Source organism: Glossina fuscipes, unplaced genomic scaffold (genome assembly GCF_014805625.2).
Source record: "Glossina fuscipes isolate IAEA_lab_2018 unplaced genomic scaffold, Yale_Gfus_2 0, whole genome shotgun sequence".
NCBI classification, from domain to species: domain Eukaryota; kingdom Metazoa; phylum Arthropoda; class Insecta; order Diptera; family Glossinidae; genus Glossina; species Glossina fuscipes.
The window spans coordinates 40,241,922-40,257,249 of record NW_023998414.1 but is presented as its reverse complement, the minus strand read 5'-3'; the positions used below and the strand labels follow the sequence as shown (position 1 = coordinate 40,257,249).

Genomic DNA, 15,328 nt, shown 5'->3' with positions numbered 1-15,328 from the left:
TTTTTAACAAACGCAGTGTGTCTCATGAAGTAAAAATAAAAAAAATTAATGTTTCGTCAGAGTTTTGAAATAATTCGATTATTTTCGTTTGTTGCAAAAACGCAGCTAGTTCGTGAAAATGTGTTTAATGTGAGAAGTCTTCGCCCCAATTGGACCAAGTGTTTTATAACGAGTCATATCACACCGAGTCGCAGAGACTCGTAGTCAGAAACGTGGTCTACAATCACTTATTTACGCAAACAAACCTGATATAAGCATAAAACATACACAGCTCGCATATATATACATGAATTTTTTTTTTTTAGGAGTAAGTAAAAAAAAGAAAAGAAAATCATATTCGGCTGGAATCTCCATTTAGAATCTGGGAGTTGTTATCGTGTTTCTACACAGTTGCTTATAAGCACCGAACAAATATCGTTTGACTTTGGTTTAATCCAGTTTCAGCCCTAAACTGCGTACGAGATTTTCCAATCCTTCTGCCCAATTTCCCAACTTTTTCTCGGTGCTGACTGGAATATAGGACACGATCCGCATACCCCGGACCACTTCGATTATGCAGTCACTCGTATACCGTATATGAGAAGTAGTCGGAAGAGTGCTCCGATCCGAACCATTTTAAACAGCGTTCAGTCTTGGGCCAAAACGTGTCGGTGTGCTAAATTTCATTAAAATATTTCAAAAATTCCAGTCTGTACGTTGAACACAACGAAACAAGATGGACCGACGGACAGATAGACAAACAAGCTTAGATCGATTTAGAGTGTGGTTTTAACTCGATCGCCATAATAAAAGATGGGCCTACCTCAAGTCGCTCTGGATGTTTCATACATCACACACACAAACACTTAATGTACCACCACAAGTAAAGTAGACCACACAAATTTTTTAGTAATGCAATTTGAAATAATGAAAAAATTTCAATTCAAAATTCAAATGATCCGCAAGGACTTATCGTAGTCCGAATAGGCTGAAGGCGAGTCATTAGCGAATGAAATCATGTGAAAATGTGGCACTTTTTTCAATTCTTCCTCCTGTATTTGTTAAAAAAACATTTCATAAAATTTTTGTCAGACAACTTTTAATTTTCTGGGCTTCTTCAATCTCCTTTTTGTTAAATTAATCCTATGAATGTGGGTTAGTGTTTTTTGTATATATTTTTTTTAAATTTCGATTTTTATTTATTACGCCTTGCCTTACAAATCATGTACAAGTTTAGTTATAAGCCAAACTTTGTGCACGTCATCCCCTTTAATGACATTTCTAAACGCTGAAGGGTTCCCTACAGTATCTGATGAATTTATATATTAATTATATTCATCAAAGCATTAACATCCTAAATAGATGAATTCACAAACATTTGTTGGTGGATTTTTCGTCGTTTGCCATCATCATATTTCTTATCGTCCACATGAGAACACAAATTACCTGATTATGTGAGATATAAGAGAATATAAGAAAATACAATATACGCCCTCCAACCTCAAATTTCCCCGTTAGGTATTTAACAAAGCGTTCACTAAAGAAGAAAAAACAACTCACAAATTATAAATGCTTTGATCATTTAAGCTATATATTGGTATAAGGTACATGTTAAGTGAATGAAAAAAAAAAAAAAAACAAATTTTATATATTGCGCTAGGATAAGTATGTATGTGTGTGCATGTGTATGCTCTTCAGTTCTTACAAAAAAAAAAAAAAAAAAAAGAACAAGCTTACGGCTTAAAATATCTGAGGGTATTATTAGTCACGTGATATGATTCTTTCTTTTCGTGTTTGTTTTTCACTTTATCCCAAACAAGCAGATAGTTTTCATTAAGTTAAATAAACGATAAACGACCGCTTTTCAAATGCTGCAAAGAAAAAAAAACTTCGTTGAATAAATTCGTTATAAATTCTTCTAATGAATATCAAAATTTACATCGAAACTTTTAAGCCATTTTTGATTTCAGTGTAAATCATTTTACACGGAATGGAAGTTTAATGCGAGAAAAGAAAAAAAAGCTTCTTCTTTTTAAATATTGAAAACATTTGCGGCTTTAAAAGCCTACATAAAAAAAGAAGGGGAAAAAAAAGAAAAACTTTTCAATCTACTTGCAAGAGCTGATTATTTGTTTTACTCGTTGCAGTTTATGACGAGGGTTTTGTTGTCAGTTGACAATGTTCTCAATATCAATGGTAACCAACAGACATCGTCATAAAGGAAAAAGGTTTCTATCCAATTATTAATTTAAACCAACGCAATATCGTTTGCTTTCGAGTTATTTTTTATATTCATTTTTATTCGTAATCACCCAAAAAGTATGCAATTAGTTTAATATTACATCACTCAAGAAAAGTATATTTTCTTTTTAAAGATTACTTTAACCTCAACATATGCTACATTTGATTCTATAATAAGAATGTTAAGTAGGAAGAGTCTTGGTACAAAGTACGCTTCGAGAATATATATATATATATATGGGAAATGAAAATCGCATATTCGTGTGTACCAATTGGCCGGGAAACATTTGCATATAAACTATACATATATAATATATAAATTTTTATATATGGTGTCATATGGGTATGTGTGCTAATGTTTGTATATCTGTATGAATGTTTGTATGTGTGTTTGTGCGATAATCCACAGAATTGTAAGCAAACATAAAGCATCGAAGCGGATAACATTTTTTTCTTCTTTTTTTTTTTTTTTTTTTTACAAGTTGAGACAAACAACCCCTCTCTATACGTATTTACTAAAACATCCTATTAGCAAATATAAATAATCTTATAAAGTAAAAACATTTTTTCCTGGTATTCTTTTTTCTCTTTTTTTTGTTTTTTTATTTGTTTTTGTTCAGTTTTATGCACTTCACCAAATCTTACAATAGAATTAGTTTGCCTTTGCGTTTGTAACACAAGCATACAAAGCAATGTATATGTATGCAATTTTTGATAGGCTGTGAGATAAGAAATGTGAAATTTTGTACAAGCGTTCGTCATTGGACGATAGCGCTACGGCAAGCATTAGTTATTAGCAAAACTGATCTCTTTTATTGTCAACAATGATATGATGAATAGGCAATCTTGGCATTAAAGAGTGAACATAGCTTATCTAACCTGTTTACATCATATTTAGTACGCTATGACTTATACTTTATAATTAAATGTAAGTATAAACATGTGTTTTTTCTATGCACAACATAAAATGAAAAAAAAAGAAGAAGCAACCAACATGTAGTTTAACAAATAGACAACATGTAGCCAAGCATTAAAATGAAAAAAAAAAAAGAACGAAAAAGAAAAAAAACCGCCGCAGAAAAAACACTTTGAAACAGATTTTAGGTTTTTTGCTCTGCTCTTTGTGAACAGAAAAAAAAAAAGAAACAAAATCTTGTTAGTGGTTTTTTTACACTCTTATAAAACATCATACAGCAGACGTTACGACTATGGCAAGAGTGGTAGAATTCCATTTTTGATAATATCCCTGAAAGTATGTATGTGTATATGTATTAAAATATTTGTAAATATATTACATATTTATTCTAAAATTCCATACTATATTCATATTTTACGTTTTTATTAACATTCTACAATCAGCTTCAGAACAGAATATCAATTCAATATATTACTTTTTTAATACTACTAAGCTCATTATCTAATATCCATTTATTTAAATTAGAGCCGATAGCCTGTGTTGCTAGTGCTCAAATGTCTTCTTTTTTTTTAGTCTAAGAATTTATTTCATTAGTCTAAAATTATAATAATAATAATAATAATAATAATACGTTTTTATTAAGGTTACATTTTACGGCCTCCGGTTTATGTATGAGAAATTGAGGGATTTATTTGATTAAAATATAATATGTTTTTCAGTTTTTTTTTTTTTACTATAAATGTATTTAATAAAAACTTTAACTTTTCTTCGCCTATATAATTAATTAATCAAATAATTGTACCTTAACAGAAATTATTGAGATTATTACGCAGTCTACAGGGACTTTTCTTTCATTGACGCAAAGTCGGTAGCATTTGTTACTTATATAGATTGAATCGTTTGGTTGCAAGTCCCATAAATGTTACAATTCATTACTTATCCGCTGTTGTCCAGCGCTGTGAGTTAATATATAGAAAAAGAATTCTCATTACATATTGTATTAGTATTAGTCGAATTGGAGCATAATTTTTTCTTTTTTTATATTCGTGTGACCAGCCGTTTAGTGGATGGTCCCTATGTGAGCATGGTGGGTAGAGAGGAGTAGTGGAGGTAGAATATAGTGTTTGTGAGCGTTCGACTGAGGTACCGCAGGAAGGATCACTACTGTGCAGGTTATTCCAAAGGCGATTAGTTCCGCTGGTGGGACGTGGGGACGAGAACACTGAGAAACCCGAGTAGCTTTGTGAAAAGACTTTGATTTGCGGAGAAATCTGTTCCATCTGCGTATAGAACGCTTGCTTTGCATGTACTTAACATAAGTAAGCACAACACAGCTCACATTAGACCGACGGTCAAGGTTGTGTAGCAAAATGTTCATAATACATAAAACAATGACATTGTATGAGCGATGGACTATGCGGTGTTTTCGCTTACGACAAACCTCTCATATTTTAACATCATTGTAACTGGAAGAAATATGTAGTAGGTTTTAAAGTATGAGGGTAAATATATTGGTCTTCATTGCGGACTTGTCTTTTTTTCGTTTCGTTTTTGATGAACTAATTATGAAAGCTTGAAGAAACGTACCCAACATCGCAAGATGGGAGTATATGCGTTTTAGCCAAACATTTGTAACATATAAAAGAAGGCTTTAGAGTCTTCGTGACATTAGTGCAATTTCTAAACATTTTCTTCGTCACTTAAATAAAACTATCTGCTTGACGAAAACATTAGATGTCTCATAGTAATGAGATTTTTCCCATATGCTTGGACATCTGCAACACGTGGTTGCAAGCTTCATAGACCCTTTACAGTGTATATAATTTCAGATCCCATAATGTGTGCGATCAGTCGCAATACTAAGTTCATCTAGTTATGTCTGTGTTTCCATCGTTATTGAAAATTGGTCAGGAACCCGCCCACACTGCAATATAAAGTGAGACCACCTTTGTTCTCAAGAGCAAAAACAAGCAGTTCTTCTTCTTTTTTTTTTTTTTTTTTTGGTCGTTATTTGTGACCCATAACAGATGTAAATAGCGCTTATAAAAGAGAAGACATCGGCCGTGCGCACCCAGTCGAATGCGGAAATTTTAATTTTTTTTTTCCCCCTTTTTTTGCGAAAGAAGTTACGCTCGAAATTAGCAGAGATTCACATTCGCAATTCATGTTATTCTTAACATATTACCTGCTATATTGGGGTGTGTATATCTTTTAGATGAGTATTAAACGTAGCAATGAAATCTCATTAAATTATACAAATTTTGTATTAATATTAAAAGAACTATCTAAAGATAGAATATTTATTTCCGCATTAATAAATAAATAAATTTATTTTAAAGCATATTTATTTTGAAAATTTAGTGTTAATATCTTCTCAAACTTATCCACAAACTCGTTTTCATAGATTAAATGCTAAATGTTTGGTTTTATAATAAATACCGGTATAGAGATCCATGCATGTTATGCTTATACTTATGTACTTATACGCGTATATTCGCGAGCATATAATTTTATGGAAAAATTGTTTAGACTGTGAAAACAATTTTTAGCTAACAACCAAAAGTATGCAATGGAAACTATTTAATACCATTTTAAGCGAAACGAACTTTTATAAAATTGTCGAAAAAAGATGGAAAGAAACGGAAGGAGTGCAACTGAAAATGCATTAGTAAATGTTTATCAGTAATAATGATAAAAGCAACAAATAATAACAACAACAACAACAATATGAGCGAAACAACCATCACGACGGTATTTATTAAATTCAAACTCATTTATTAGCAAGTTTTCTAAACACTAATTAACTAGACATAAGTATTAAATATGAGTATGCGTGCCGTTCATTTCAAAGGTCTTAAAATCCTATGCACACTAAATGACCATAATATTTGCATTCGCTTCGCGAATGTTTAATGTAAACGTATTTCTCTGTATGCTTTCCCAAACGTCAGGAAGCCTTAGTTAAACGTTGAGTTTAATTAAATATTTTAAAAATATACATATATATATATAAGCCCTTTTTCAAAGTGTTTGCCTGTAAATAGGTATAAATGTGTATCGTTGATTTATTGATAAAACAACATAGTATTAAGCAAAAATTCAAATGGAGTTCTTCGACCACAAACAACCGACCAAAAATTAAAGTTTTGTCTATGGCTACGTGTTAAACCTTCAACTTCAAAAACAGTAAATAGCAGGTGTGTGTGGTAGAAATCCCTTCAGGATTTCTAAAAGCACAAACCCAAAGATACATAAATTTAATGCTTACCGAGTATATTTATGTTTACGGGCTCACTTTGGTTAAGACTAAAAAATTTTATCGTTTAATTTCATACTTAGTCCGCAATTTCTCCCACAAACGTCTCTCGCATGTTTCACGACAGTATCGATCGCATCGAGCAAATTTTCAACGGCGATTCGACAATCAGTTGGCACCATGTTCGCGTGGAACTTTCGAAAGTCGACCATATTAACTACATTGCTAAGGCATTTTGCTTTGCCGAGCTTTGCTTAGTCACTGTAAAAGCCTATTATAAATCAATGACGTTGAAGGACAGTGAGGTAAACTATGTTTTTTTTTTTTTATTATGACCAAAGAAGTAAGAAAGGAGAAAGAGGTGAACATTGGCTATAGCTAAGACCAAGTATCGTTTACCAAAATCAAATTTGAACCCGAGAACATCGAATTGGTACTCACCAGCTTGCCTGCTCAGTTAGGCAGCAACCACAGTAGAAACTGAATCAAAGAGAGTTTATTTATATGGAAATGGGTTCTTTTGAGCATTGAACACTTCTATGCATTATCCAAGCGCAAAAAACGCCGATTTTCATAGCTCAAGCACAGAAATAAAGTATCAGTAAAGTAAATCCTTATCGTAATTATCAGGGAAATCCCATAATTAAGGAAAAACAACTGCTGCTCGCGAGGTTTGCTGGACAGACTTGTATTATCAAAAAATAAATAAACAAATAAATAAAAATACTGTCGTTGGCATTTGTAGACAAACTACAATCATTCCGTCTCCATATACAGTTAATTGAAGAGGAAAACAAAGAACTTAAGACTCTACTTTATAGGCTGGGCAGATACTTTTTTGCACTCCATTCAGAAGGGCACAGATACTTACACAGAGTAATTAAATCAATAGATATATAAAACTGAAATTTATATAACAATTTTAAATGCAAAGAAAGTAAATTAATTTCTTCAAAAGAAAATACTTTTGTGGGCTTTTAAGATCAGGCCTCTAGATATCTCCCCATCACTTCTCTCGCGTAGAGAATTTATTTACTCTATTCCGATTTGTACTAATTAACTTAGTCGACTTCTCTGGAGAATGTGCATTTTAAAAATTGCTTTTAAATTTGTCGATGACGAATATACTCGTCAAGCACAAAATATGTGTGTGATAAAATTAAGTTATAAAGGAACACATTCTAAATTACATTATTATGGCTGCTGAACGTCCGTAATGACAAATTTTATGAGGCAATCTGACAAGGACGGACGGACGGAATATGACATTTAATTGTTTAAAAAAATAGAGTCGAATGAAAGTTAGGCATCTGTATGTATATAGCCGTATGTATATTTCAGAGAGAATATTTTAAAACTTAAAATTTAAGAAAAACATTGAATTTTCTAAAACTTAAAAAAAAAAAAAAAAAAAAGAAAAAGAAAACCGTATAATAATAATTGCTTTTATTTTTGTAATATTTGCTATAAGCTTATGTGAATTAATCAATTTCCCATAGGAAATCCAAAATGCAAACACTTATTGAATTGTGTGAACGTCCGCGTTTGTCTGTGTTGCAGTAATATATGAAAATAGCCTTTGGGTTTATATCCGTTTAAATATGGTCGTTAATACTTTGCACTTTACCAACAAATGACAGACAAAAAATTAAATGTGTATATATGTGTGTGTATATGAGCGTTTGTATGAGTAAATATTGCACTTTCTCTTTCCATACGCAAGCTGGGCGGATTACTCAGAAGGTCCTTTTGTTATATCCTGCTTGCATAACTATTGATTTATGTCTTTTAATTTAAAATTTCCGTTTATATTATTTGCTTTTTGTTTTTATTTCTTCTCCACGAGAGCGCGAAATTTTATTAAATGAAAAATATTTACAACGACAATCTACATAACATATTTGTATAAGCAAAGCGTCGCTTTTGACAATAATTCAATAGCATATGACGCGACTTTGTATGAATATATATGTGTGCGTATATATATATATATATATATATATATATATACATGTAAAATAATTTAATGGAGCCTTTATAAAGAGTTCATTTCTTTTTTATTTCTGCTTTGCTGTCTTATAGATTGGGTCCCATGCCCGGCTCGGCACATCAGCAACAAATGCCACAAAGTATGTCAACGGGTAATAACACCATTGGCGGTCATGGTGGCCATGATCGCGGCGGTGGCGGTGCTGGTGGAGGCGGTGGCGGAGGTGGTGGAATGCCTGTCGCTGGCCCTGGTGGTCCTCATTGTCAAATGAGCGGTTCACAGCCCTTGGTGATGCCAGCATTTCCATTGCGTAATTCACACTCAGCCCATACACCGCATTATTCGCCCTACTCACCATCCAGGTATGTGCACATATTCTTCACAAACATATACGTATTATTTTGTCAATTCTTTTTCTCCTTACTACTTCTTTTCATACCCACTGCCAGAAGATGCGTACATACTAAATTTATCATTCTGGTTATGCAGCTACGAACAACTTATCAACGGCTTTGTAAGATATATATATTCTTGATAGGGTTGATGGATATAATTTTGAATAGATTTACCTCTGGCCCGCTGTCCCTCTTCTTCTTGCCTTTTACAGCAGTTCTTGCGTTCAGAGAAAGTGATATAAAAACTTGATGTTTTTTTTTTTTTCTAATCGGTGGGTAAATAACGAGTTTGAAAGTCGACCTGTTCGTCGATGACGCACTCTTAAGAACTGAGAAGCGCTAAATTACAATCAATGATAATTGGCTTTCTAATCTAACTAACCGAGACTTTATATCTGTTATTCTATTATACATATATTCATCATTTAATGCCCAGAATTAATTCGTTTTCACTGTGAGACATCAGTGCACAAGTTCGTCGGATCTGTCTTCGCTAGTGACACACCCATATGACTTTTAGTCAGTATCAAACTTCAAACGAAGTGTGTCAAAGTCTCACAATAGTCTGACCATTGATTTACAAGTCATAGTTGTGTGAGTGGCGCTACTTGTTAGGTTTTCGAAACAACGGAAAAATCTGAATATCCTGTGTTGACGAAGCATTGCCTTTTAATAGGAAAAAATATTGTTCAAGCAAGGGAATGAGTTGAAAGAATTTTTGTGGCTTGTGGATTGTGGATTGTGGATTGCATTGAAAGAAAGAGAATAGGAGGTAGGTTTGCTGATTTTAAACGCGACCATACAAACGACGATGATGTTAAACGCTGTGGCTGCCCAAATTCGGCATTGGTTTCATTCTATTTCGAACAAGTGCACAAAATTGTTTTGGAAGATCGAAAAGCAAAGTTGTCTGAGGTAGCTGACGGTATAATGATGTCAGAAGGCTGTGTATTTACTATTCGAAGGGGGAAGGAAATAGTAGATGTGCGTGCTAAAGTTGAATATAGAAACAGATCTTATGATAACGTTTCTCGATAAGCCCAGACGCAAATATGAAGATATTGTCTAGAAATTTGCAAAAGAATTTGGAAGTGGCTTAAACATTTCAAAGGACACGTCAACAACGCCTACGTGTTCATCCGACAAAAGCTTTTATTTTGAAAATAAAAGAAATCAGCCTCGCCCACTCTGCATATTGTAGAGCATAAAAATGTACTTGTTTTACTTTTTTGCCTTTTTATGATGATAACGGTGACGGGGACCAAAGATTCGATCGCGACTGAACTTTTCAACTTGTCCTTCACCCTGTGTGAATATGTATTTTTCAAATTTAAATATTGCATGATTGGATGGATGATAGTATCGCGGAAAATTCATCGCACTTTCGTCGTACTCCCGGTCTTAATAATGTAATGTAATGTAAAATTTTTCATTAATTTAGCAGTTTTTGCAAACCCATTTTTGGTTTCCATCCCTCCATTCCTTCGCGCAATGGTGCGAGAGTTTTCAGAACTGAAGCAATTGATCTTCGAGTAGTCTGCCGTTTATTTCGTTTCAAACTTATGTAAGGTGTTAAGCGTTCACGTTTAGCTGAATAGACTATGCGGCGTTGCCAACCGCAGAATTTCGCTGCATAAAGCTATTAAACTTTTAGTTTAACAATAATAAAGCAATGATTTTAAATTAAAAATTTACTAAAACAATTTAAAAACCTTTCCATCTTTAATAAGAACTCAGAGTATGAGTAACAGAAAAAGTGGCAAGAAATTAATTTTCACATCGTTTTTCAAGATATATTTCATTTTTTTTTTTTTTTACATTTTCATGACTATAAAACCCACACAGATGCACATGGCACGCAAACATAGATAATTTGCTTTATTCTTATGCTTATCACTTTCAGTATAGAATGATAGTGTTGTGGTAATTTTCCTTTCGTATGCTATACGCTATACCCAGTTTTTTTAGTCCACACATCTTCGTTGAAACATTTTGCGCAGTTTGTTGCACGAACACAAATCATCATCATTAGTTTTTTGTTTCTCTCCTTTTTTTTTTTTTCTTCCTTTCCTTCTCTCCCTTCTGCTAAAGTAGACAAAAACGAAATAGAAAAAAGCACAAAATATGAAAAAAAAAACAATCTCTCTCTCTCTCTCTCTCTCTCTCTCTATATATATATATATATATAGATATATATATATATGTATGTATGTATGTATGCATGTATATATTTCTCCCTGCATGTGAAATTTGCACCTTAAATTGTAGATTATTTGCATAGTATAATGATGCAAGAAAAAAAAAAAAAAAAAAACCTAAAAGAACAAGTAGAGTGGGTTTTCACACGAACGTAGACAGCAGCATCACTTTTCTTTATGACACGCAAGCGTGGTAGACAATTATTTAAATTGTCATTTTTATACTAAAAAAAAAAAAAAAAAAAGAAGGAAAAACGAAAGAAAAAAAACTAAAAATAAAGAAAGAGAAAAACTTAAAAGAAGGAACTGCAGAGTGTTACAAAAGCAAAGACATGAATTTAAAGTTCTAATGCAACGACAAATGCAACAAAAACAGAAAAGAGATTTTGTTCAGTTTAAATCGACACTTGAAACACTCATTATTGATATTTATTTTGGCCTTATAAGACAACTCTGAGTTAAGGGGCTCTTAGGTCTCTGCCTCTGTCTCTGCTTCATTCTTCTTTTACTATGCAAAGCGTTCAAAGCCGTCTCTTTTCAATTCGAAGAAAATATTTGGTCAGAAGTTACATGGTATATAGCTTACACTAAAAATCGTTTGCTCTCGTTTATGTTGTCTACGGAACAAGTCTTCTACTTATATGTGAATTGAATGGAGCTCAAAGTTTCGTCTCGGCTAATATTGTTAAAGCGATTTACGGTATGTCTTTCAATAGTTATTCATAGCTCTCAAGGCGCTAATTAAACTCCCATGGGTTTTGGAGAAAACGGACTTGATTCTCGAAGGTGTCTAATACTTTCAATATCAATCTTCAACTTTCTATATCTGTCTTTTACCGCTTAGTGCTTTAAATATCGAAATGTTGACAGGACGCGACGTCCTTACTTAATAGAAAGTGTTAATGGAGATGTTAATGGGGCGACCTTTAAAATCTCTATTCAAAAATTTAAAAGTAAACCTATGATCTTCAGCTTTCAACGCTTAATACGTTTAGAGTAGCGTACAGTGCGTCTCTTATATGAGATAAACTTATTACAGAATAAATGATTGCAAGCATTAGACATATCTTCTGCAATACTGTGAGCGAAAGTGAGCTTAAACAATCTTTAGTTCTTTAAACATAAAGCGTTCCAAAGCAATTTGCAGTTCCTTCGATTACAATTCAGAAGATTCAATAGTTCCCTTAGAAGGTTTGCATACGGATTGAAAGAGTTTTCAGTCGCCAGCATTTCACTCCTCTAGCTTTGGGCTATGTTTTTGACAGCGGGCCTTGCTTCACAGTGTGCCGTATATCTACAGTAAATGTAAGCATCGATGTACGGGTTGAACGGATTCTTACTTCTTTGCATTTTATTTGCTCCGAATGCCTAAAACGCTCAGGGCCGATATCCAATTAGATCTACCCTAATAAACTGCAAATCGGAAACTGTAAAAAAAAAAAATTTTCTTCTTTTTGAGAATGGATTCAGATTAGCTTTACTTTAATTTTCCTGCTTGTTAAGGTATCTTTTCGCGTTTATTCCCAACTGTTTCAGCCTTGGTGCGGTAACTAGAAATGTTTCAGTAATAAATAATAATATTAAGGTGTTTTATACAAGTTTTAAAGAAAGAGTCACGAACGGAGGTCTGAAGAGCTGGAGCTAATTAAATCGATTTACAATTTCCCGTTAATCGAGATTTTTCGAAAACACTAAAAGATGTAACAAATTGCAGTTGAATCAAATATTATCTAAGAGAATATCTTGCAAATAGAATACCGTAGCTCATGTACACTAGTTTGGCCTATATGCAGCAGAAAGAGAAGAACACAGAAGGCTAGCGCAACAAATATTCATCAACGATGTATATGAAGACTTGAGAATTTTTTTTTTTCTGTCCGAAAATTGTTACAGGACTAAATAGAAAGCAGTCATGCATTTGGAAAAAACAGAAACGAAATAAAAAATAATATGAAAAGAAAAAAAGAAAACGAATAAAAAAAATGACACGAAAGGAATTAGTTGAACTTTAAACATCAACTTTTGTGACACGTAGGTGCTTACGTGTATATATATATATATACATAATGTATGTTATATGGCTACTTTAGTTGTTAGAGCTGTGTGGGTGTTACAGCATTTTTTAACAAATCGCTACGATTTGTTGTTTGCATTTTCGTGCTACTCTTTTTTGCAGCACAATCCGATTAATTTTCCTTTTTTTTTTGTTCGTTCCCAACGATAACCGAACGAACACCCGTTCGCCAAAAGTGGGAGAAATGAACAAATAAGGAAAGCGTTCGCAACATTTGCCAACTGTTGCCCAAGTTAAATGAGCCTTATCTCAGGTAAGCAAAAGCACATTTCAAGACAATGAAGTGACTGCTAAGTATTCAATTTAAAGCAAGTGGGAAAGCTGAATGCGCCTTGAACCATGGACACCCATCACCTTGTTCGAGTTTTTCTATATATATATATATGTGTGTGTGTGTTTTCATTATTGAATCGATGCGTATGATAGTCCGATAGATTTAAGACAATTCTGTGCACAGCCACAAATTGTTTATAAAAATATTTAATAGTCTAAAATTTATTAAGCCTTCAAATCAAATTGGCGTCCGCAACAGCATCCGAGTAGATTAGAACAGTGACTTGCAAGTAAATACTCGCGGGTGAAAATCTCTGTGTGGTAGAGTTTACTTTGAGCTATAGTGAGTCTTCAGTCGATAAACGCATAACACTTATCGAGTGGGCACAGAGACCCAATAGGCTGCGGCCGTTTCCTTCAATCATTTCCTTTCTTCGCTTTGAAGACAAGCTTCGTTTGTGAGTTAATGTGATTGACTGCATCTGCAAATTGAATGAATTTATTTCTCATTTTCATATATCTACACAGTTGAGGTAAGAATATATATACATGTGAACAAATGACGGACATATCTTTTTACACCCACAACATGCACAAGTATAAAACAGCTATCATACGGAATGTGTTCGTCGAGTGACAACATCGACGAGAAAATGGCTCGAAAGGAAGCCAGACCTATCCTCTCATTTGTCTCACAATGTTGAGCAACAAAGGGTGGAATATGTTCTCTTAACCTAAATTCTGACCGATTATGGAAACTTGTCAAGTTGTCTCGGCCGCTTCAACGTACAAGCAGACAACGATTGAGACTTGTGTCAAAGAATGAACGAAGAAGCAGAGCACACTTCTTTCGCTTGTAGCACATGGGGCACTTCGAGATACATGCTTTCCATCCCTTAGTTCAAGGCGCTTAGTTCCGCTAATAGAGATCGTAGCAGGCGGACGCTGAAGCCAAATTTGTTTATTCTGTTTCTTCAAACAGGTAGCAAAGATTACGATATTAAATATCGATATTAGAAGTGCAGCTGATTAGACTAGTCTTCGAATTTCGTTTTTCAATTTAAGAAAGCTATGACTGGGAGAAGAATTAAGGTGCACGTTGTAATCATGGTTGCAAAATATGAACATGGCATGCAGATGAGCAAGTATATTAGCTACAACGGGTCCATTATTCACGCTCATCAATTGTATTAAAGGTATTTGTCAGATTCGCTTTAACGCGTTGACTTGAATAAAAAAAAACGTTGCTCAAAGGCAATAATAAAAGTACGCACTTTTTATGCAACATCGCACTTAATAATTGCAATTATTTCTCAACCATGTCGTGACACTTAAATAAAGACTTTGTGCATCAAGCACTTCATGCGTTTTGCAAAGCATTTTGCCACTTTTCATTCGTTGCACCGTTGCTTGTGTCAATATTATTAGTTAAAGGAAAAATGTTGAAAGAAAATAAGCTTAGTATCCTCTGGTCACTTGCCTTAGATATACGATAAGTGACATTTATAAGAATGCACGCATCAGTCTGTGCCGTCCGTCTAGTGTGTACAGCCAAACGTGTCTAATAACCAATTTCCCTCAGTTTGTATGCCAATATACCGTAACGTCAAGAACACCCTGATTAGTGTACAAGTGTTTTTCTATACACACCTTTAACTTTAACTGTACACACACCGTGGAAACGATCGTAATGAAGAAATTTTAAAATTCAGTGTCAATTTATGCTAAAAACACAAGACAAGCCTTACAGTAAATTTGCCGTGATTCACAAGGCATCATTTTTCTTCTTTGCGAAAATGCACAAAAAAAAAAAAAAAAAAAATAAGAAAAAAAAATAAGAAAAACGAGAGGCTTCTTTAAAAAAGCACAAGGCGTTCACCTTCAACATTCAGTTACGTCTTCTATAACTTTGGTAGGATGTACGTACAATGAAATGACAACAATAACAATAATAATAACAACAACAACAACATCAACAACAACAAGAACGAAAACATTTTAAGTAT

General features: G+C 33.5%; 1 protein-coding gene across 4 annotated transcripts in view; it reads left to right on the top strand.

Annotated features, from left to right (window-relative positions):
• The window catches only part of LOC119644242 (teneurin-a), a 444,303-nt gene that overhangs the window by 250,165 nt on the left and 178,810 nt on the right, over positions 1–15,328 (top strand). For all 4 annotated transcript variants that reach the window (XM_038043783.1, XM_038043776.1, XM_038043796.1 and 1 more), the window contains one exon: positions 8,475–8,744. In XM_038043783.1, the coding sequence (XP_037899711.1) occupies positions 8,475–8,744 (270 nt within the window). The remainder of the gene's footprint in view (positions 1–8,474; positions 8,745–15,328) is intronic.